General features: G+C 42.1%; 2 protein-coding genes across 3 annotated transcripts in view; one reads left to right on the top strand and one right to left on the bottom strand.

Moving 5' to 3' along the window:
- Nucleotides 1-18,501, top strand: part of TTC1 (tetratricopeptide repeat domain 1) — a 68,743-nt gene extending 50,242 nt beyond the window's left edge. The window contains exon 8 of the mRNA XM_048862457.2: nt 18,400-18,501. Coding sequence (XP_048718414.2) covers nt 18,400-18,458 — 59 coding nt within the window. The 3' untranslated portion in view covers nt 18,459-18,501. The remainder of the gene's footprint in view (nt 1-18,399) is intronic.
- PWWP2A (PWWP domain containing 2A) overlaps nt 9,005-22,541 on the bottom strand; it is a 39,831-nt gene continuing 26,294 nt past the window's right edge. For both annotated transcript variants that reach the window (XM_048862444.2, XM_048862449.2), the window contains exon 3: nt 9,005-12,153. Coding sequence is in view for 1 of the 2 variants with exons in the window: in XM_048862449.2 (XP_048718406.1) it covers nt 12,140-12,153 (14 nt within the window). In the remaining variant the exon portion in view is untranslated. The remainder of the gene's footprint in view (nt 12,154-22,541) is intronic.

The following is a 22,541-nucleotide window of genomic DNA, read 5'->3' on the forward strand; positions in this document are numbered from 1 at the left end:
TGCCAGATGACTGCATGCTCCTGCCCAATCTTGCAGGTACATCTCTAACTTTTGCTCTGTGAAGATAGCACACCATTCCCAAGTCTCCCATTCTGTGTGGGGCTGGTGCCTGATACTGTACTGAAAGGCACATTGGGCTTTCTAAATTAATTTAATAGTTAATCTTTGGAGGGGCTTTAAGCTGTATGTGAGTTCTTTGAGAAATACTCTGTAATCCCATTTAACCAGGGGAAAAGGCACCATTTGGCGAGCCTTCTGTACACCCTGGGGACAACTGTGCAAACCGCTTCATAGCAGGCCGTACAACACTTTTTATCAAAATGTGTTCATTCCAATTTAAAGAGCACCTCCATTGTAGCTTAATGTAGAAAACCAAAGGGGCTCTCAATGCCTTAAAAAGTTCCCCCTCCTAATCCCTCATAACTGTAGCACCAGGTTGTGCAGCCCAAGGTGGGAGAGAATTCCAGCATAGTAAACTCCCAGCCAACCCCGGTACAAAATGATTGTTAATCTCAGCCTGATAAATAGACAGTCTGCAAGCATGGGGGCTTTGCTCAGTCTTCTTCTCCAGTTCTAACCTAGTTGGTTCCTTCATGCCTCCCGGAGTCTTGACAAAGGAAGAGAGAGGGGATGCATTTAACTGGGTCCTTCTCGCTTATGAACAGGCCTAGTAAACAAGAGAACAGTGATGCTGTCCCCCCTCTTCCATTCCATATTCTTATCTCCTTTCTCCCTTCTGGTGGAGTAGGACTCCCCTATTCAAACTCCTCCTGTCTTGCTGAGGCTCCAGTGCATTTATAGGCTGGAGACACCAACACTTCCATCTGACTGCCCTAATGCAGGGCACCCCTTAGTGTTTTAAAGCCCAGCCTGTGAAACAGCTTTCCACCAACCTCCCCCCCTTACCCTTTTTACCCTACTACCCACTGCCCCTTCGTGTGAACAAACTGTGCACACTAGAGCAGTGGTTCTCAACCTATTAATCATTGCCCACAATGTGTTACCTGGGCCACAGGTTGAGAACCACAGCACGCCCCCAACCCCATACCACTATGCCCAGTGCCCCCAGCCTGGAGACCCCTCCACACAATAGGGCCAGGAGCAGAGCCCTAGTGGCAGGGAACTTGGACCCTGCTGTGCAGGGCTGGCTGGCAGCCCAGACCCTGATGTGTGGGGGCCAGGCGGCAGCCCCGAAGCTGGACCCGGTGGCAGACCGAACCCTTGCTATGTGGGGTGGGCAGCAGCCCCGACCCTGGATGCTGCCGTGCGGCGGCCCTGACCGCTGCTGTGTGGGGCCAGCCGGCAACCCTGGCCCTGGACACGCTGTCCTTTAGCACACAGCTGGGCTGCTTTGTGAACACCTGTGCACCACAGGGCCCAGCCTGCATCATAGAGGCTGTACCACCCTGTCCTGATTAAATGGCCCAGGCACCACTCCACTAAAGCCCATCCTCAGCTGCTGTAAATCAGAGGAGCTCTCCTGACCAATGAAACTGTCAGTCTGCACCATCTGAGGATCTGGCTATTAGACGCTGGACACTGTGCTAAGGGGCAGGCAGCTTAGCTGTACTTCCGTCATACACACATGGCTGATAATTAATTTACATTAGTGAAGCACCACTGCATGAAGTAGGTGCTATAAGCAGCATCCACATTTCAGAGGTAAGGAAGCAGAGACACAAAGGCTTAGATCCTTAAAAGTACATCTATGCCTACCTGTCTGTCAGGTGACAAGTCTGCCATTAAGGTACTGACATTTTCAAAGCTGCTGCTCAACTGCTGTCTAACTTGGTTGGCACCAATGTCCCCATGAGTTCGTATTTGCAATGCTGGTTAAGTGCTGAGGCCAAGATCACAGCTAACAAACTGCTCAGAGCCACAGCTCCGGTCAAACCCTCAGAGGCACCGCAGCAGCCAGGCATTCCCCCTTGCTTAATTTGACAATCTCACCATCCACTGGGCCCATTTCCAGAGGTATGCTCTGAGCAAGCCTAGCACGTGTTACGTGCCAGCCCCAATAGTGGGAGGGCTGGAGGTAGACCATCAATAGGTGGAGGGGGAGCAGAACACCCACACCCCAGCTGCACAGGGCACAAGTCCATGTGGGGAAGAGCTATCCAGCGAGAGACAGAACCTTTTAGTTCCTAGGGCTTAGGTGCCCAACTCCTGGCAAGGGTTCATGGCTGAAGTTCTTAAGGGAGGGAGGTGCCTGTCTCTGACCTGTCAGCCAGGTGCACCAGGTCAGCTGTTTAGGTGCCCACACCCCTCTCCTCTTGCTGTGGCATTTCATTCCTGGCTAGTTTAAGCAGCTGACCCACCTTCTGAAAATCCCTTTTCTAGGTGCTTAATTATCCCCATACAATTTATGGGGAGCCTGGGCATTTAGCTTGGGGCTGAAAATTCGACTGAGTGGCAGACAACCTAACCAGTTAGATATTGCAACAGTGAGTAGAGCAACACCTCACTCCCTTTAATGATCTGGGCCTATGAGATTAAGGACCTGATTCTCCTCTCATATGGTAGTAAATTAGGAATAACTATTGCCATTAGAGTTACACCAGTTTCTCACTGGTTGAGGTGAACTCTGGGTCCAAAGCATTCTTCCCAGACTGCATGGCACTATCAGACAGAACAGACCTTCAATGAGGTTTTGCTAATTAGCTCTAACATAACAATACAGGAAGGAAAAACTGCACAGTGTACACATTCCCAAGCTTTTAATTAGCTACACCAGCCTTAAGAGATTGTTCTGATAACTGAGTTTGATTGCTGGCTTCTGCAGCTGAGAACCAATTACATTAAAGTGCTAACTTTTGAACAGTAGGTGAAATTGCACATTAAATATACCTGTGCAGCATTAATACATGGGTCATTCAGTTGCTTTGCATGTGTTTTGGAATAAGCCCAGCGTTGACTTCCTTGTTCATGTTGAATTCTTTATGTGTGCAGCCCTCTACTCCAAAGGGAAAGGAGTACTTGTGGCACCTTAGAGACTAACCAATTTATTTGAGCATGAGCTTTCGTGAGCTACAGCTCACTTCATCGGATGCATACCGTGGAAACTGCAGCAGACTTTATATACACACAGAGAATATGAAACAATACCTCCTCCAGCAGTGCCCCTCTGCCATTTGCATTGGTCAAACTGGACAGTCTCTACGTGGAAGAATAAATGGACACAGATCAGATGTCAAGAATTATGGCATTCATGGACCAGTCGGAGAACACTTCAATCTCTCTGGTCACGCAATCACAGACATGAAGGTCGCTATCTTAAAACAAAAAAACTTCAAATCCAGACTCCAGCGAGAAACTGCTGAATTGGAATTCATTTGCAAATTGGATACTATTAATTTAGGCTTAAATAGAGACTGGGAGTGGCTAAGTCATTATGCAAGGTAGCCTATTTCCCCTTGTTTTTTCCTACCCCTCCCCCCAGATGTTCTGGTTTAACTTGGATTTAAACTTGGAGAGTGGTCAGTTTGGATGAGCTATTACCAGCAGGAGAGTGAGTTTGTGTGTGTATGGGGGTGGGGGGTGTGTGAGAAAACCTGGATTTGTGCTGGAAATGGCCCACCTTGATTATCATGCACATTGTAGGGAGAGTGGTCACTTTGGATGAGCTATTACCAGCAGGAGAGTGAGTTTGTGTGTGTGGTTTTTGGGAGGGGGGTGAGGGGGTGAGAGAACCTGGATTTGTGCAGGAAATGGCCCAACTTGATTATCATGCACATTGTGTAAAGAGTTGTCACTTTGGATGGGCTATCACCATCAGGAGAGTGAATTTGTGTGGGGGGGTGGAGGGTGAGAAAACCTGGATTTGTGCTGGAAATGGCCCAACCTGATGATCACTTTAGATAAGCTATTACCAGCAGGACAGTGGGGTGGGAGGAGGTATTGTTTCATATTCTCTGTGTGTATATAAAGTCTGCTGCAGTTTCCACGGTATGCATCCGATGAAGTGAGCTGTAGCTCATGAAAGCTCATGCTCAAATAAATTGGTTAGTCTCTAAGGTGCCACAAGTACTCCTTTTCTTTTTGCGAATACAGACTAACACGGCTGTTACTCTGAAATCTACTCCAAAGGGCGTACTTGCTAGGCAGTATGACTAGTTGTGGGTTTGTCAAGAAAACAGCTTCTCGAGACACAGTAAATTGTCAGGTTCTAGGCTTGTGGGGCTTTAAGCCATCAGAGTCATTACAGCCTATCTTGACAAAGCAAAACCTGTGTATTAAGCACTTAAAACAGCTGAAAACTGTTAACCTCTCACTTCTAATTGTGTGTGTTTGGTGGGTAATCTTCCCAACTATAACTGTGACCATTTTCAATTGAGACTCAACATTGGAAATCCATACTTCAGTTTTCTCTCTCTCTAGCAATTGGCTCCTTGAGAGAGAATTTAGAAAGCGGATACTCATTTAACTGAACATGTGGCTTGGGGGCTTGAAATAGGTTTACCTTTTTTAGCTCCACTAAGACTATTAGGCCAGTCTGTTCCTGGGCAGGACTAGAAAACCAGATTTCATTTTATACTTCTTGCTGTTTGCATCATGGTGAGTCCTTCAGCCCTTCTTTAGGTGACTGGAGTAACTAACAGTCCCATATAAACATGATTCCCAAACTACAGCAGACTAAGAATGTGACTCGTTATTAGCAACCAGCTGCAGTACAGGAAGCCTTTTTCAGATCCCCAGCATTAACCATGGTGGTTGATCTGATATAAATATTTACACATTGTTCAAGGTCTTTTTTTCTAAGCGGCTTCTGGGATTAGAATGTAAAATGCCCCGTGTAGCTAGAACCTTAGATGTTGGAAGATATGTTACATCTGCTGTAGCTCTAATAGTATAACACAGTAGCTTCAGACTGACCCGTCCATCAACTGAGAGGGCAGGAAAGAGGGGATTCTAGGCGATTCAGGGCCCTGGATGCTGATAGCTTTTCTAGCAGCTAGCCACAAAACAGCATTCTGAATGTACAGCATCTAGGCCTATTTCATTCCCAGACTTCTGCTAACCAATACCCAGTGGCAAAATGTCCACCAAAAGCAGAGAAAGAGTACGCACATGTGCACGCAGGAGGAGGGATGTTTGCATTCTATTTATCTAAATGCTTTGTCAGTGTAGCTTTTCCCAGTGCATCATCTTTTAGACCTAGGGTTAGAAAGGTCCAAACAGTCTCATTTCAGCGTGGGGATTTTAGGTTCTGGCATTTCTCTCAGCTAGCCGTAGAAGAGAGGTTGCAAGTTCACAGTGACCACTGTATACAATAAAAATGTATACCTCTATCCCAAAACACGTAATACAAGCAGCATCCCTTCCCCTCTCCCACTGCATCTGCAGCTCACAGATCAGAACTTGCCCCGCTGGGAGTAGGATTGTGCCCCCTGGGGTAATATCAGTCACTGAGCCAAGACACTGCTGGTAATGGATGGTTTCTGATGTGATCTTACATTTCCAGGAAAGCTGTATTTTGAGATCAAAGCATGGCACAGTGGCCCAATAATATGGTGCCTTTAGTCTGTACCATTTCTCTTTCCTATGTGAACCTATCAGTAACAGAACCAGCTGAGCAATGTTGGTATTGCTGAGGTCTTGAATTCACCTTAATTCTGCGTGGATTCTTCCTATTACACAATGGATTCTACACAGTCCCTGCTTGTTTCCCTGCTCATTACTTGGGGCCCTGGCATTTACCTAAAAGTGGGCACATCAGCAGCTAGGTATCAGTAATTACTTAGCTGCATTTTGAAAATCAAATTCCTGAATCCTCAGCTGGAGTCAGAGGCCTTAGCTGAAGGGTACAATTTCAGAATTGCCACCGTTAATCCTTGGCTTTGAAAATTCATCCTAATTTCAGAATTGCCAAAACCTAAAAAGCATAGATGGTTCCTGTTACACATTCAAATTGCTCCCTTTGCAATTTCCACAGCTTGTGTTTCAAGATTGTCTTAGGCTATGAGTCTGCAGCACAAGTAAAGACCACAGAAACTGCAGGGCTTGGGACAGAGTCACACAGAAAGGAGTTATAAACAGGGCTGCAGGCAGCAGTTGAAGTATTATAGCTGGCAGTGCTCTGTCCAAAAGAGGAAATCAGTTTGTTCCTTTTTCTTGTACCATGCAGCATGTTGTATCTCTGTCCACTTCCTTTCAAGTGTCATTATTACGCAGTCTTTCTGCATGAAGAGATAAGTGAGAAGATGGTGACTGACAAGTCTATTTGAAAACAACTTCAGGGAGGACAAGCGAGCAAGAAAAAAAAAAAAAGAGGGAGTGGCAGTTAATATGAAAGTTCACAGTGGCCTGTTGATATTCCAACAGCTGCTTGCAGGGCTGCTGACACTGCTCTGCAATTCTGTTGACATTCTCAGTTTCCTTGCGCTCACACGCTTAGCATTTGTCAGTGCGTGTATTTCTCTGCCACCTAACTGAGGATGGAGAGAGAAAAGATGGTTTCTGGAAACAATGGCCCGTATTCTCCTCTGCATTAGGACTGCTCTATGCAAAGCAGCCCTAAAGCTGCCATAACCAACGATGGGCTATTCACTTCAATCAGGGGAAAACGCGGTCCTCCAAAAGTAAAGAACAGCTGTAATGGCTACTATCCCCTACAGCTGGAGGGGAGGGCATGGCTGAGGAAAAGGGGGCATGGAAATGGCTTTAATGTATCTCAGCAATCACCAGGCTGACCACTCCATGGGGTCACCAGGAGCCAGACTGTTAACCTATGCTGGGTAACTAACCATTGTTGGTATGTCTGCACTTGGAGATAGGATGTAATTCCCAGGTTGAGAAAACAAACTTGCACTAGTTCTGATCAAACTAGTATGCAAAAAAATAGTGTAGCTGTGGTGGTTGGAGGGGCTAGCTGCCCTAACTCTGTACCCTTCCAAGACATTGGGCACATAGGCCGATGGCTAGCCCCTCCTACTGCTGGCACCACTGCAACTAACCCAGCCCAAGACCACAGAGCATAAAGGTAATGTAAAGCCATCTTTGTACCCTCTCCCTCTCCTGTGAGTTTCTTGGCTGCATCTGAGGGTATGGATGAAGATTTCTATAATGCAATTCTGGTCCTGCATTGTTTACCAGATCTCTAATTTGAGAGTATGGAGGTCATCCAATATTCTCTTTTACCATAGTCCCTCTCTTTCTATAATTCCTCCTGCATGACTGAAGGCTCGCCTTGATGGAATCCATTTTCCTCTTTCCCTCAGAGGAAACGGTACCCCTTTATACTGGCTTCCGACTATTTACCTGGGAAGTGCTTATAAAATCTGCCTGCATCATGAAGTTCATTAGGGAGTTGTGACACATACTACTACGCCCTCATTAAGCATCACTTTGTTGATGCTTCCAGGGAGCAGTAAACAGGAGTCTACATGACATCATCATTGGTAGGGATGGTGTTACTTCTATACCTTCATTATAGTGCTACCGTAGTGAGGATTAATCAGTATGATATCTGTAGAACTCTGAAATAGATATTGTTAATTATGCTCATAGGTTCCATGGCCATGAAGCATAAGCAAATGACTCCCACAGTGAGGAGTGCCAATGTCATGAAGTTATTAGTACAATTACATTTTAGCATGATTTCCTCTCTTCACCTATTAGCCTAATGAGAGAAAACCAAGCCAGGATAGACTGCTGTAAGAATGAATGACTAATGGGAGAAAGAAGATGAGAGTTCCTATAATCAAAAAAGCCGTAGAAAAAGGAACATTTATAAAACGAACAGAAAAAGCATATGCCATATTTCTAGTCCACACAAGAGACTGGAGGAGAGAAAATATGACGCACGTCACCAAAAATGTCTGAATAGCATGGAGGATAGATCCTAGGTAGCTGTCACGACAGACTGGGTGCATCTGCACAATCATTTAACTCCAACAAATTAGTTTTAATACTTGGGAAAGGTATCTGGCTACCTCTATTATCAACTGTATTGCACAGCTGATCTGTCACTTCAGACAAATTGTACACCATTGAAAGAGGAAAATGCTTAGTCAGTAACATGCTTAATAAACATTTCCAAACAGATTTCTTACCTACTTTATATTTGATTAACCTAGACACAACTAAAAGATGTGTTAGTTTTCCCTAAGTATGGAAGATTTAATTTGCAGGAATTGAGAGCAATTTTTTCTTTTACCAGACAGTGCAGCTCCTATAGATTCTGGCATTTGAGGAGATATGCAACAACTTGACCCTACGCTACAAATGCTGTGCTTTTTTTTAAGTGAATTACCCATCATGGCATAACCAGTTCACCTCCTTCAGGGAAAATTATGAGATAATGCAACTCAATGTGGGGAGTTTCCTGCCTAAATGGAGAAAGATTCCATTACCCTTACCTACAACAGATGGATTTGTCTGAAGTGTTAATATCACAAGAAACCAGTGATTGAACAGCATGCAAAGATTGTTCTTCAAAGGCCTCAGCTCTTTCCTGTGTTCCAGCAGCTTTGTGCGACACCATCAGAACAAAGTGGTACCAAAGACAGCTTTAGCTGGTCACCACACGATTCCCCACTCCATCGGGGGATACATGGGTGGCACAGAGCTCTTGCTGTGGCCAATGCAGGGGGTATAGCCATTGTGTCCCTCCACTGCAGCAATCCCCATCTGCCATGGCGTACCTCCATCTTGAGCTGTACCCTGTGCTCCTTGACTGCAGCCATAGATCACAGTCATCATGTTTTCTCTGTTTCTGCCTCTTCATGGTGTACAGTATCTTTTCTCATTGTCTATGTTGGGGCTTTTACTATTTCTTGTGGAAAGCATCCAACCGGTCAAGGAAGATTTAACATGCACCAGCCACATGGGCCAAACTCAAGGTCGGACAGTGTTAGTCAAGTAGGAATTTAGTCTGGAGGATGCACTCTCAAGAGCAGATCAGCATCCCCACTTTAATTCAGAAAATGTAACAGACATAAGATGTAATCAAAACCTTCTGGTTTAGGAAAGGAAAAGGAAACATAAAGGAAAATTATAGCATAGAAATGTTCCACATGATTTCCCTTCAACAAGTGCTGAAAAAAAATCAAGGCTTTATTTGAATAAATGTTACACAACATTCTTTAACATTTACCTCTGAGCAAACCTTAAAAGTGAATCTTCCCCGCCCATTCAAGTCTACAAAATGAAGGAGGCATAGTGACCATTCAATATACAGACAAAAAGGTAGCACAGAGCAAAGCTTAAATATTAAGCAACTAAAGCCAAAAAGTGAAAAGCAATACATTACTGTACTTCCCAGTCATTAAAATATTCCTGACAGTTTCACTTCAAAATGAAAATCTGGTTTCAAACAAAATGGCTGCACTACTTCCCATGAAAATAAACTCATTTTTATGAGCAAATACAGTTTGCTACCTTGTCTATTTTTTAAGCTTTCTGTTTGCTTAATTTACCCATCTTCTCCAATGCAGAGACTTGCATTTCTCTCACACGATAATGTTCTGTATACTCCAACTGATGTGTGCTAGCACTCTTGCAGGAGAGGCAATAAGAGCACTGGTTAAAAGTCAGATGTCATATAGGCAGGCACTACTGGCTTCCACACACAACATCAATCATTTCTATCCCAGCATGGAATAACCCTGCTATTACAGTCCTGGGCCTTTTTCCTGAGCAGAAACTGTTTTGTGCCATGTTGTCTGGTGTGGTTTTGTTTTCACGTGGATAAAAAGGACTCCCCCAGTGGGGATGAGAACTCCCCCTCCCCCCCCCCAACATCTACCTGTAATACAATTAGAGTTTGGTCTCCAGAGGTAAAAGGCTGGCACATTAACTCACTGCACCCTGTCCCCCTCTCTCTCTAAGGCTATGTCTACGCTAGAGCTAGGGGTGTGATCCCAGCTTCGCCACACATGCTTGCATGAGGTGTCACTAAGCTACCGCAAGTATAAACAGCAGTGTAGCTGTGGTAGAATGCGTATCTGCAGTGGCAGCATGATGAATACAAACCTGCTTGAGACTGGTGGGTACAGTCTAGGCTCCACTAAGCTATGGCTCTGCTGCTGGTACCCAGGCTACTGCGTCAACACTGCTATTTATACTCACGCTAGCTCCATGAGAATTAGCACGTGTATGTGTACGGAAACTGGGAATCACACACCTAGCTCATAGTGCAGATGTAGCCTAAGAGTGAGATGCTTTAATTTATAATATATCTTGGTCACATTTTGGGCAGTGGAGCAGGACCAGACCGCTGACCCTCTGCTTTGACTACATTAGAAAGGAAGAGTACTGCAGAACAATAATTACTATTCTCTATTTAAAAAAAAAAATCTGCAGTTTATTATGAAAAGTAGCACAATTTGAATCTACTGTACAACAGCAACGTGCAGCTAAAATAGTTTTTGAAAGAAACAGGTGCTATGGTTTTGGTTTCTGGTTTTATAAATAAATTATGAAGTTACCATGAATCAAACTAAAATAACTACTAAATCTCTAATATAGAACTGTCTTTGACTATATGTACCACCAATATATCTTTCCTGGGTATAGATTATTGTTTCCCTGCTCTGCTAAAAATATGGATTTGTTACCAAATACCAAAGCAAAGGGGAAAAAATATACATCTATGGTCACCATGATTTGAAATCAAAGGTTTCTTAATTCATGATCCATGCACACAGGTTATGAAACCATATTTGTGCCGTTGGAAACCAGAGACTTGGAAAAGGTGATCTCTTTTCAGATAGCCTGTAGAAAGATATTTTACATTCCCTGATAAGATCAGAATATTAGTAAGTAGGAAAAGAGTTTAGTACAAGCCTTTGCATTTCCATGGAAAGAGGAACTTGTACTTTATTAGATCTTTAGATTATGTGCACATTTTCATTTCTCCAAAATAAATATTTACTCTCCCAAGTCAGGCATCCTGTGAATCCCCTTCTATCATTAAGAAGGGCACAGGAAACCATATTGTCAAGAAAATGTGCGCACAATGTTAAAACAATCAGTGGCAAATAAATTAACAAGCCAATACTCTAGCAGTATGGTCAACATTCACTAGCTTCAGCTGAAATAACTATTACTAAACATCTTTTGGAGAAAGGAAGAAAGAGGATAAAAAATTTGACCTTCTAATTTTGATTTAATGATATTCAAAGAAGTTGATGCAATGCAAATCGAGCAGGGGGCTGGACTCTTGAGGTCCCCTCCAGCCCAACATTTCTCTGATGCTATAAAATCAACTTCCATTAGAAACACTAATGGAAACTCTTGTTATACTAGCTGCCTGCATGAGCTCTATTCTGGGCTGGAAGGGGTGAGGGGAAAACAACGACCTGGCAAACGACTGCTATCCTATCTTAGCAGTATCCATTCTCGAATCCCATACTGCTATAGCATCACAAGCAAATCGAAATGACTGTACTGTCAGAGATGTAGCCCTTCTTGATATGTTTTCAACAATCCTCAATTCCCAAAGTGTTATATCAGCATAAGAATAGAACAACCATTTTCACAGGGGAAGATTTTTCCCATAAATTAGAGATACATGGAGTTACTGTTGTCATCCTACCCGTAACCTCTCTGGGAAACATTGGTCTCATTTAACAAGACTGTTCATATTTTACAATACAGCTGCTTTCGGACATGCTTTAGATCACGTTATAGCTCTGCTAACACCCATACTAAATACTAACTAAGCCTTGGAGAATGGAAAATGCAGTGCTAAAGTTAAGAATCAAAACAAGAGTTCAAAAGTTACAGTCATCTTTCCAGGCAATTGGCTCCATCACTGGGGCCTGTCAAACATATTCATTAGACCATCACATTAAAAAAAAATTATTCGCAGTGATTCTTCATACTAATAATTCAAGTGGTTCCTTGCACGTACACTTTGTATAGTCTCTCACCATCTCATGCATCATTTATTGCAAAAAAGTTTTATAAAATATTTCCTAATATCTTTTTAAATTTTGAAGAAAATGTACAATAGATACAGGTGCCCCAATGGGATTAGTGGGGGTGGTTTTGTTTAACACATTCACCCTGCCCTTTCTTCCCTCTGTTTAAGATTTCAGAGGAAAAATATGACAATTCAGTCTCAAATTTTTGTCGTTTCTGATGAGCTGGTGTTCTTCGTGGCAGTGTGGTGAGGTTCCATCAAAACAGCAGGTGCCTAGTGTCTCTGAGCTGAAAAGGGGAGAGAAAGGGAAAACGGTTAAACTTCTTCCAGGGTATTGCATATGTGGCAAGCAGAATCTGAGGTTGTCAGAACAGTTATTGTTTCACCTGTTACATTTGGTGCATTCCACAGTAAGAGAAGCTGGGTGGTGGAGGGCTGTCTTAAAATTGTTATAAAACATATGCAAGTGAACAGATCCTTCATCTGTTTGGAGTTAAAAGCCCAAGCCACCAGCCCAACCCATTTTAAATATCACCCACTTTCAACATCAAGCATTAATTTAAATTTTCAGAGAAGCTTAGAGGTTGTTAATCAACTGCGAATGATTAATATACAATGCCTTTGGGACCATTTATAACTCACTGACTTATAACTCAGAGTGTCAACACATTTGTACTTGGCTACAGAGAACTGAAAGCATGCAATGGAACAGCAAAAATAAAGCTACTGAACACGCTGCCTTTCAGCAACCACTTGGTTCACAGTCTGCAGCTGCCTCACATGACACAGATGAAAATGGCAACAGAAGCAATCCAAGCAATAAACAGTTCTTCTACAACACCATCGCCAGTAGCTAAGCACTTAGAGTATTACGAAGATTCAGTGTTACAGTATAGGTGCACCTGCCATTTCAGTCTGGTTAGGAAAGCGAAGGAGGTTCCAACAAAACCTGCCCAGTTGTGCTCACTCTTTTTACAATCTTGCTGGAGCTTGCTCAGACTAGAATTGCTTTAGATAGCTATACATATGTTTTCCACTCCCTCCAACACAATGCCTTAAACAATACATCCTGATTAACAGAAAAGACCATGGGTGGGCCTAAGCCCTGACACTGTTGCTGAAAAGATTTAACTTCAGAGAAGAGAGGGGAAGGGAAGCTTAAGAAATCACTTGATACATAAGGGGTGGGATGAGAAGAGAGGATATGAAAACCAGAAGAACAATGATCTGACATAGGAGTGGGCAAGGGGTGTATACTAAGGAGCTTCTCAGTTTGAAGGTGCTTACTGTGCCTGGAAAGTTGACTTTAATAGTAGCATAAACGTTTCAAAAACAGCTCATTTTAGGTCCTCTGCTCTGCAGTAAAAGGAAGTGAGATGGAGTGGGAATTTGGGAGTGATTGGGCACAAAGGGAAGGAAGAGAGGCGCAATTATGAGGTTTAATAGAATCGTGGATCCAAGCTGAGATGCATCCAATTGCTGCATCTTGGCATTTTGGCTAAAAATCTGTTGCATTAGTTTTAATATCTGATACGTCCTCCATTTGGGTACTATGTTCTGTCTTTGCAAGAAAATCAAGTCCACATGCCCTTCAGAGATGAATGAATTGAGCAAGCAGAGCTTCTACAAAGAAAAGGATGCTAATCTTACACTTCCGCATAGGGAGCAAGTGCTGATTTTTGCAAAGTGTATTTTGCAACTGAAATCAAATGACATTTACCATTGGTGCAGGTCACTGTGCACTGAGTATGAAGAAAAATTTACATTTGCTTTCCACAAATGTTAAAATAGACTTTCTAATCTCAAAAATATGACAGGTTGTCTAACACACAGTATGGGTCTTGCTCTTCCGTGGCTGGCAGGCCCAGGGCAGCACAAATGCCTATAGCAGCAGGCTAGGATTAGATAAACTAAGGATCAGCAACCTTTGGCATGCGGCCTGTCAGGGAAATCCGCTACCAGCCGGGCCGGTTTGTTTACCTGCCACATATGAGTCCACAGGTTCAGCCGATCACAGCTCCCACTGGCTGCAGTTCGCCGTTCCAGGCCAATGGGGGCTGCGGGAAGTGGCATGGGCTGAGGGCTCTGCTGGCCACCACTTCCTGCAGCCACCATTGGCCTGGAACAGCGAACCGTGGCCAATGGGAACTGCGATCGGCCGAACCTGCAGACACTGCAGGTAAACAAACCGTCCTGACCCGCCAGTGGATTTCCCTGATGGGCCGCGAGCCAAAGGTCGCCAGTCCCTGAGATAAGCATTGTATTAATTAGCATCACTGCACCCAGGAAATCTCTCTGATGGAAACCTCCATAATGCAAGTATTACAGAAACAAATTCTTGTCAGAAATTCAACAATACTACAAAAATGTAAGAGTACAGTTTTTCCCAACATGTTTAAATGCCTTCGCTCAAAAACCCAGTAGCACAAACACATATAGAAGAGGAACCCTGTGTCTTCAAATCAGTCAGTAGATGAACAGACAATAATCCATATTCCAAATTCAGCCCTGATTTACCCTTCAGCAACACTGCCACTATCAGTCAACTAACTTCAGGGGCTTTGCACAGGAGTAAATGAGGGAAGAATTCGGCCCAATGATTCTAAGCTGTACACTAACATTACTGTTTGTTTAAAGTAAGTAATAGGCAGATGGCATTTACAAACCATGTGGTTTTCTACTGGCCTTTAATAGTGTTAGTAGAAGTTCTAATTTAAGTTTAAGGCCATATGCTTCCTTTAAATGATGCTTAACACAGCATTTTGGACCCTAAAGTTACACACAGTTTTGCCTTTTACCTTTTTACAGCTGGCCTCTCAACATCCCAGGTGACATTCTCATAATATCTAATCTAGCTTCATGTCCTTTAAGATAGTTCACAAGCTTCTGTAGTACCAGCGGACCACAAAAATTCCTTCGATTATTTTTAGAATAACCCAAAGCATGTCTGGTTTACTACACCTAACAAAATGGGATAGTATTGGATCAAACTCCTCCAAGTCCATAAACCATAACCCTTTTTCTTGTGAAGTAAAAGCAACATACAAAATAAGCTCTATTTATTATAGTAAGTCAGAAACACTTATCACTGTCCTATAAAAAACCTTCCCGAAAAATGCATAAAAATATGCATATGTCCATATCAAACAAAAGTACCTTACCAAGTAGCAAATACTAATTTGGACCTCAATTCAGGAAATCACTTAAGCATCTGCTTTAAATTCCCTTAACTTCAATGGGATTAAGGTACATGCTTAAAGTTAAGTGCTATCCTGAATATGGATGCTCTCCTGGAAGAAAAAAAATGTCAGTCTTTAAAATGACAGTCAAACATGTTCTTTGAGCAGTGGATCCTAAACTGTGGTCCATGAACCACTTTCTAGTGGCCTCCAGAGATCTGGCTGGTCACATGGTTTTAATTCTCCTCCTTGGTTCCAGCTGCTAAATCACATTAAATGCAACTTAAACAACACTAAATACTTTCCTAGTTTTACTTGTCCAGGTAAGCTATTGCTGTAGTAGCCACCAATATGTTATGTAACTGCCAGTGGCAGGAAGAGGCAGTCCACTTGATCACAAATGGAAGGGCAGGTGTCTACAAGACTGTCTCTATTAAGATGTTGTCGACACTATGAAAAAAAGTGTCCTTATCTTAAGGGTCCTTAAGATCCTCATCTTAAAAGATACCGTACTCATTTTGTTATAAAACAATTTTACCTTTACCCAGAGCTCTGTTATTTCAATATGATCATAAAATGCAAATCTCGGAAGCCAATCTGAAAAGGAAATTTTCTTGAATAAATTGAAGCTAATACACATCAACCTTATCACCACATATGTGTCAGTGGAAACAGCTGAAATGTACGGTCTGCACATGAGGTACAGGTGCACCAAGTTCAAATGGAAGTAGGAAATTAAGTGAGTGATGAATTCATCAGCTCTCACCTAACTTGTTTTGGGGGATGATTAACTGATGACATACTGCCCCCTTCACTTTAGGCAGGGCTTAAAACAGACAGACCTGCCAATTCACTGTTAACTTCAATGCCCCCAATCTGAATCCACAGTGGTCTGTCAGATAATGTAAGGGAGCAGCAGGACTCTGTCTGATGTAATATGCTGCCATTTGTTGAGACCTATGGTAGAAAAAACCAAGTTAACAAAAATAGAGCATTCATTCACGATGGTTTAAAAAAAAAAATCACAATTTAGTTGCCTGTCTTCCTGAATTCCTTCCGTGTTGATTTCTTTAGCTTTACAGAAAGCATGAAACGACATGAAAAGGCACTGAAAACCAAATGGAAAATAAGGCGGCATCAACAACCTTTTAAGAACTTAAACTAGACTGGACTTGCAGGGCTCAAGTCTCTCTCATAGAAATAACATTTAGCAAAGAGTACTAGATTCTAGCAAACATCATTTATATGTTATACACATAGAAGGACTTTGTGTTAGATCCAATGTGACAAAATAATTATCTAGAATAACTGAAAGTAGCAGGGCTTGATTCACTGTGGACCTGCACCTTGTGCTGTCATTTACGCCTGTAAGGGGAGCCTAAAGCACTACCTTTTGATCGGGTAGTGTTTTACACCCACTGTGCACTGGTGTTAACTCTCAACATAAGGAGCAGGGCAAAAGTTAATCAGGCCCATGTATTTTGGTTTTTCACTATAGTCAAAAGCAGAGTGTGGCAATTAAACATCTGACTTGCCACGGTGGCAGAGTGACTATTAACCTACATCCATGGTTAACCATCACTATGCTCACTGTCCTAGATTTCTCTTGCTTCCTAAGAAAGGACATCACGAAAATACCTGCTGCTCTCCCTTGCAAGAAGGTCCACAGAAAGGACACCAATCTGTTTTTCAGAGCTTGAAAATCCTATCTTAAAGAGGTAGGAAGCTGAGATTGTGTCTTACCTAGGGCTCTACATACATGTAAAAACACTTCACAATGCTGTACATTGTATTTGTACAAACCACCAAAACCTGTATTCTTAATTGTGGTAATTTGCTTAAAAATACAACAGATGGTAAATAAACTCTGTCGGTTTGTATTTTGCTTCTCATTCTTTATTAAGAGCAATCACATACAAATAAAACCTCCATGATCTTTATTTTTTAAGAGAGCACGTGGTCCTTCAAACAATTATTCAGTTGAAGTAAAAAACGTTCTGCCTAGGATATCGATGTCTGTTGACGTGAGTATGGTAGGACAGAATATTATGATCACACATGGTGAAAAAGCAATGGGGCAGTTGCTCTCTTAGGAAACAAGGGTCCTGATTTCAGGGAAAGATACTTAGTAAAAAGACAAGTAAAGGAAAATCCAGAAAAATATATTTACAAGAAATACTGCTTCTGAATACAGTAAAGCCTTACTAATCCACACACCCAAAACCTGATGGTGTTACCTCACTCCCACTAATGATTTAATAGGAGGTGTTTTAGTGAGCTCCCATATTACTAATACTGCAGTAATATGAAGTACTATAATAAATAATTAAAACTAAACTACAACTGGCAAAATGAAAGGTACATTTTGTTTTCTTGAGTTTGTTCATTTGCTAATTTGTAGAGTTCAAGAATTTGCAATGGGTCTCCCAGTGGTTAATGAAAATATTTTTAAGTTTTCTATAAAGTGATTACTGGTCCAGCCGACACTGGTCCAGTGTTTTATTAATCTCGATGAGAAATTTCACTTAGGATGGCTTATCACCAGCCCACTCCTTGCACAATAAAGCTATTATTTATTATTATTATTAAACATGTAAATTGCTGTAATGCCTAAAGGCCACACCAGGTTGGGTGCTAGTGTGTCTGATGCTGTACAAACAACAAGATTCACCGAGTCCACTCCTAACAAACCAGTTACATCAAAATAAGTTCTTATCATTGCAGAGTTTCTCTTCTTGCGGCCTCAAATTCTTATTCAAAAACATCAGAAGGGCACAACAGCTGTATTAGCTGTCCTGCCACCAGCATTACTGAAAAAATAGTGTAGAACAAGCACCTAGGAAATCACTTGTGATTCATTTTCTAGATCACTTAGTAAAAAGTTCCTTATGCTCCAGCAAACAGGTTTAATAGGAGCTATTGGTAATGAGAAAACAGTGGCGTCAAAAAAACAAAACAAAAACCTTTCACTTCTTGAGGCCTTCTCTATACATAAAAGCTATACTAATTTAACTAAATTAATTTAGAAACCAATGTAGTTAAATCAGGGCAACCACCCTGTAAGGTACCCTTAAATTGGTTTGAGAGTGCCTTACATTGATTTATCATAGGTCAATAAGGAATCGATAAGTTAAATTGATATAAGGACTTAAACCAATTGCAGAGCATCCAGACACGGGGGCTCCCCCAATTTAACTTTGCTGGTTTCTAAATCAATTTACTTAAATCAGTACAACTTTTGTTTGTAGACAGGCCTGACTTAGCAAGATTAGAGAACCACTTTCTCTTTAAAATGTACTAACTACAAAATGAAACCACATATGTGCTGTCACACATTTCCTACTCTCCTTCCAGGCTCGCAAAACAAATACCATGGAGGAACATTTCTCATCCTGAGGAATCGCTTGTTGTGAGTTATGCAAAATGCTGACTACTGATGTAAAGGACAAAAGGTACAAAGAATGACTGAAAACTGGAGTTGCTGAAAAGAATGAAGTGTGATTGGATCTTCAGAGACCAATGCTTCTACATTTCTAAGCTGCCTGTGTCAGTATAATGTCTGTCTCCTTAAATGCCATCACCCCTGTGAATGCAACTGTTTATCTGTTTTATCAGTTATTTCATTCAGTGGGCTTCACTGTATCGTACAGTCAGTGATCTCTGATAGGAAAGACATTTTGACAGCAGCACTTGACTGCTATTAACAGACCTACAGTGGTCTAGACAGTACGGTGGGACTATTTATGTGTAGGGCCCTACCAAATTCATGGTCCCATTTGGTCAATTTCACAGTCATAGAAATTTGTAATTTTTAAAATCCATGATTTTAGATATTTAAATCTGAACTTTCAGGGTGTTGTAACTGTAGGGGTCCTGACCCAACTCTGAAGGCAGCAGTGCAGAAGTAAGGGTGGCATGGTATGGTATTGCCACCCTTACTTCTGTGCTGCTACTGGTGGGATGCTGCATTCAGAGCTGGGCACCTGGCCAGCAGCTGCCGCTCTCCAGCCTCCCAGCTCTGAAGGCAGTGCAGAAGTAAGAGTGGCAATACTGTGACCCCACTGCCATAAACATGTGACACCCCCTCATGACCTTCTTTTGCATCCGGACCCCCAATTTGAGAAACGCTGGTCTCCCCTGTGAAATCTGTATAGTGTAAGGTAAAAGTACACAGAAGACCAAAGACCAGCTTTCATGGTCCGTGACGCATTTTTCACGGCTGTGAATTTGGGAGGGCCCTATTTATGTGGACTGCTGGAGACTATGAATAAAAGTAGTGTAATACTCTTTGATCTTGTCCACATTAAAAAACAGTATCATTATCAAAGCAACTGCAAGCTATTGTTGCAGGACTAATATAAACAGGGCTTCGGCATTTTTACCACTATCACGTAAACCTGCTCTACCTGACCGATGCCTATACCTGGAGCTTAGCACTAGTGTAGCTGCATCACTGCTATCACTGTAACACAGGTTCTAATTTTTTTAATGGACATTCTCCAGAGGTGGCCTTGAATCCAAGAGGCGTCACACTACTTATTCTGGAGCAGAGACAATGGCAGTCAGCAAGGGGAAAGACACAGAAAGAAAAAATGCAGCTCAGAATGATAAGGCAAGTTAAAACCTCAATATCCCCCCTAGTGTGCCTGAAAAAGGGAGGGAGGATCTGAAAAGAGGAAGGAGCCCTGGTTCTCAAATGGAAGCCCAAAAATTTAAAACAGTACTTACAATTACCAAATTGTCTGTTTCTGCATAGAGAACTAATAGTAAAGTTTTGCTACACACAAAACCACACCACAGGAGAAGCAGTACACTCTGTATTACTGCTACTAGTTTATAAACACCCATCTTTTAATTAGTTTTTTGGAATTAAGTTAACTTTATTCTCCAATGAATGAACTACAAAAAAGTAAGTCTGGCTGTTGCATCCCTTCCCCCAAGCCTATATGAGAAAATGTTCTGGCTTTTGACTAAGTTACAGCCGACCTACCAACAGATTCATATTTTCCTTACTTTACATCAGTTGTCACTCACTCAAACATACACACTGAGAATTTCCAAAACATAGCAAAACCAGCTCTATGATATAATCTGAAACATCAACTGACAGCTAAAAATAAAAGCCTGGATTTTCCATGGAGTTTAAGAGAGTTAGATGCCCAACTCCCATTGAATTTGAATGGGATTTAGGTACCCAATTCTCTTAAATGTCTTGGAAAATCCCAGCAAAATATCATGTTAGCATGAGATTCCAGCCTGAAAGCAAGCATTGGCCCAAAGCCATTTTTATTTTCATTCTTAAAGGCAGCCCGCAAAGAAAGTAAATGTGTTCGCAACCTTTTTTCTCCTTTTTTTGTGTATAAAGATGACATGAAAACTTGTTTTTGAGAAGAGGCATTTTTCACATCAAGTTTTGTCTCCCTTGTTTTCTAGAGACTCCTTGGACAACTACAGGATTGAAGTGGCAGCTCCTTCAGCCCTTGGTTGCAAGCTTTCTTCCCCACTGTCTTCCAGGCATCCGAGTTAAATGAGTGTTATCAACACCACCAAACTGAGTAAAAAATCTCTTCCCCTTACAATTGCTTATGTAATTGCTCAAGTTGCAGTGGGGGAGGTTTAGATTGGATATTAGGAAAAACTTTTTCACTAAGAGGGTGGTGAAACACTGGAATGCGTTACCTAGGGAGGTGGTAGAATCTCCTTCCTTAGAGGTTTTCAAGGTCAGGCTTGACAAAGCCCTGGCTGGGATGATTTAACTGGGAATTGGTCCTGCTTCGAGCAGGGGGTTGGACTAGATGACCTTCTGGGGTCCCTTCCAACCCTGATATTCTATGATTCTATGATTCTATGTTTAAGTCTCTTTTGATGTTAGAATTCCACAATCTACTAAGAAATCCTCAATATGCCCTACAATTTCTAATGAAAAAAGAAGAGAAAATAACTTTTCCCATGGGAGAGAAACAAGGTAGGAATCTCCTTAATTCATAAAAAGGGTGCAATGAATTTTTGATTCTCTTTGCCAGTCACCTTTAAATTAAACTTTCATGGATGTCCCTGACGGGTTGAAACCATGTGATCTGTCAGCAAAAGGCAACTTGTCCATTTCCAGTTCCAGCAGCTATAATGAAACTTGCTGTATACATTTACCTTCCTGTGAAAAGTAATTCTCTGAGAAGGTATAAGACTCTTCCATTACATTACAGCCAATCAAATCTAAATCTCTAAAAAGGTATTAAACCCAGGATCCTGTGCAGAAAGACCACTAAGACAGAGATAATTTTAACTATGTTACTAGTTTTTTTAATCATTCATTGATTAAAATAAATTAGTACATAATGTTAATTTTAGTGCTGGATGTTTTAGAAAAACAGGTCCTAACATGCACCTTATTAATATCAATACTGAAATGATGAGTTTTGGTCTCAAAAAGACAAAAGAACATTAAATAACATGTAATTCTTTATGAAGTGCTTATTCACATAGATGCCAGTATAATCTGAAGATATACTTCCTGCCTTTACTTTTTATTGGTCCTTAAAAAGCATTTCTTCGGTTCTTGTTAGAACCACAAAGCAGCTAAAGTAGGGATGGCCAAACTTACTGACCCTCTGAGCCACATACGATAATCTTCAGAAGTTCAAGAGCCTGACATGCCTGCTGGGGCGTCTGCCCTGCGCAGAGGGGAGTCTCGGGGTTTCAGACCTGCAGGAGGCGCCTGCTGGGGCTTTAGCCATGTGGGGCATGCCTGCTGGCTTCAGCCCCACGGAGGCACCTGCTGGGGCTTTGGGCTTCAGTCCCGCTCCTGCTGAAGCCCTGAGCCCAGTCAGGTGTGTCCTGAGCCCTGACAGGTGCGTCCACCATGCCACAGGGCAGAAGCCCCTAGCTTCCCCCCCTTTCCCCAGTCTGGTAGAAGGGTGAATGTGGGGGAGGGACGTGCGGGGCTCCACAAGCTGCACTTTAACTGTAAAAGAGCCGCATGTGGCTCGGGAGCTGCAGTTTGGCCACACCTGAGCAAAGACATCATTACACCTTAGACTCAAGCTAACACTTCTTAGACACCTACAATTTGGCTCATCTTCAGAGGAACTATCAGAACTTGTTTCACGGTATCTACAATTTTGAAATGCTGGCAGGGCATAATCAAATACCAACCATAAATATAAATATCTTCTCCAGAGCCCAGCAAAAAGTCTAGGCACAGTTAGAATCAGAAAAGCAATAACTTCTAATTCAATAGAGATTTGTGCTGTATCACAGTAAGTCAGTCAGTCTTCCCTATTTTATACACCTGTTATCACAAATACAAAGCAAATACAGGTGGGAGAGTAAGCAGAATTTAGTTTGTGTATCACCATCATTAAACTGAGTTCTAGTTGCAGAATCTATTATTGATGATAATGCAGAAGCAGGACCTGAACCTGCTCCCTAAGGACTAGATCATGGAGTTACCTACAAGCCCTGGGCTACCCCAGGAGCACATTAGGCACCATATTTTG

This window comes from Caretta caretta, chromosome 8, assembly GCF_965140235.1.
Source record: "Caretta caretta isolate rCarCar2 chromosome 8, rCarCar1.hap1, whole genome shotgun sequence".
NCBI lineage: Eukaryota > Metazoa > Chordata > Testudines > Cheloniidae > Caretta > Caretta caretta.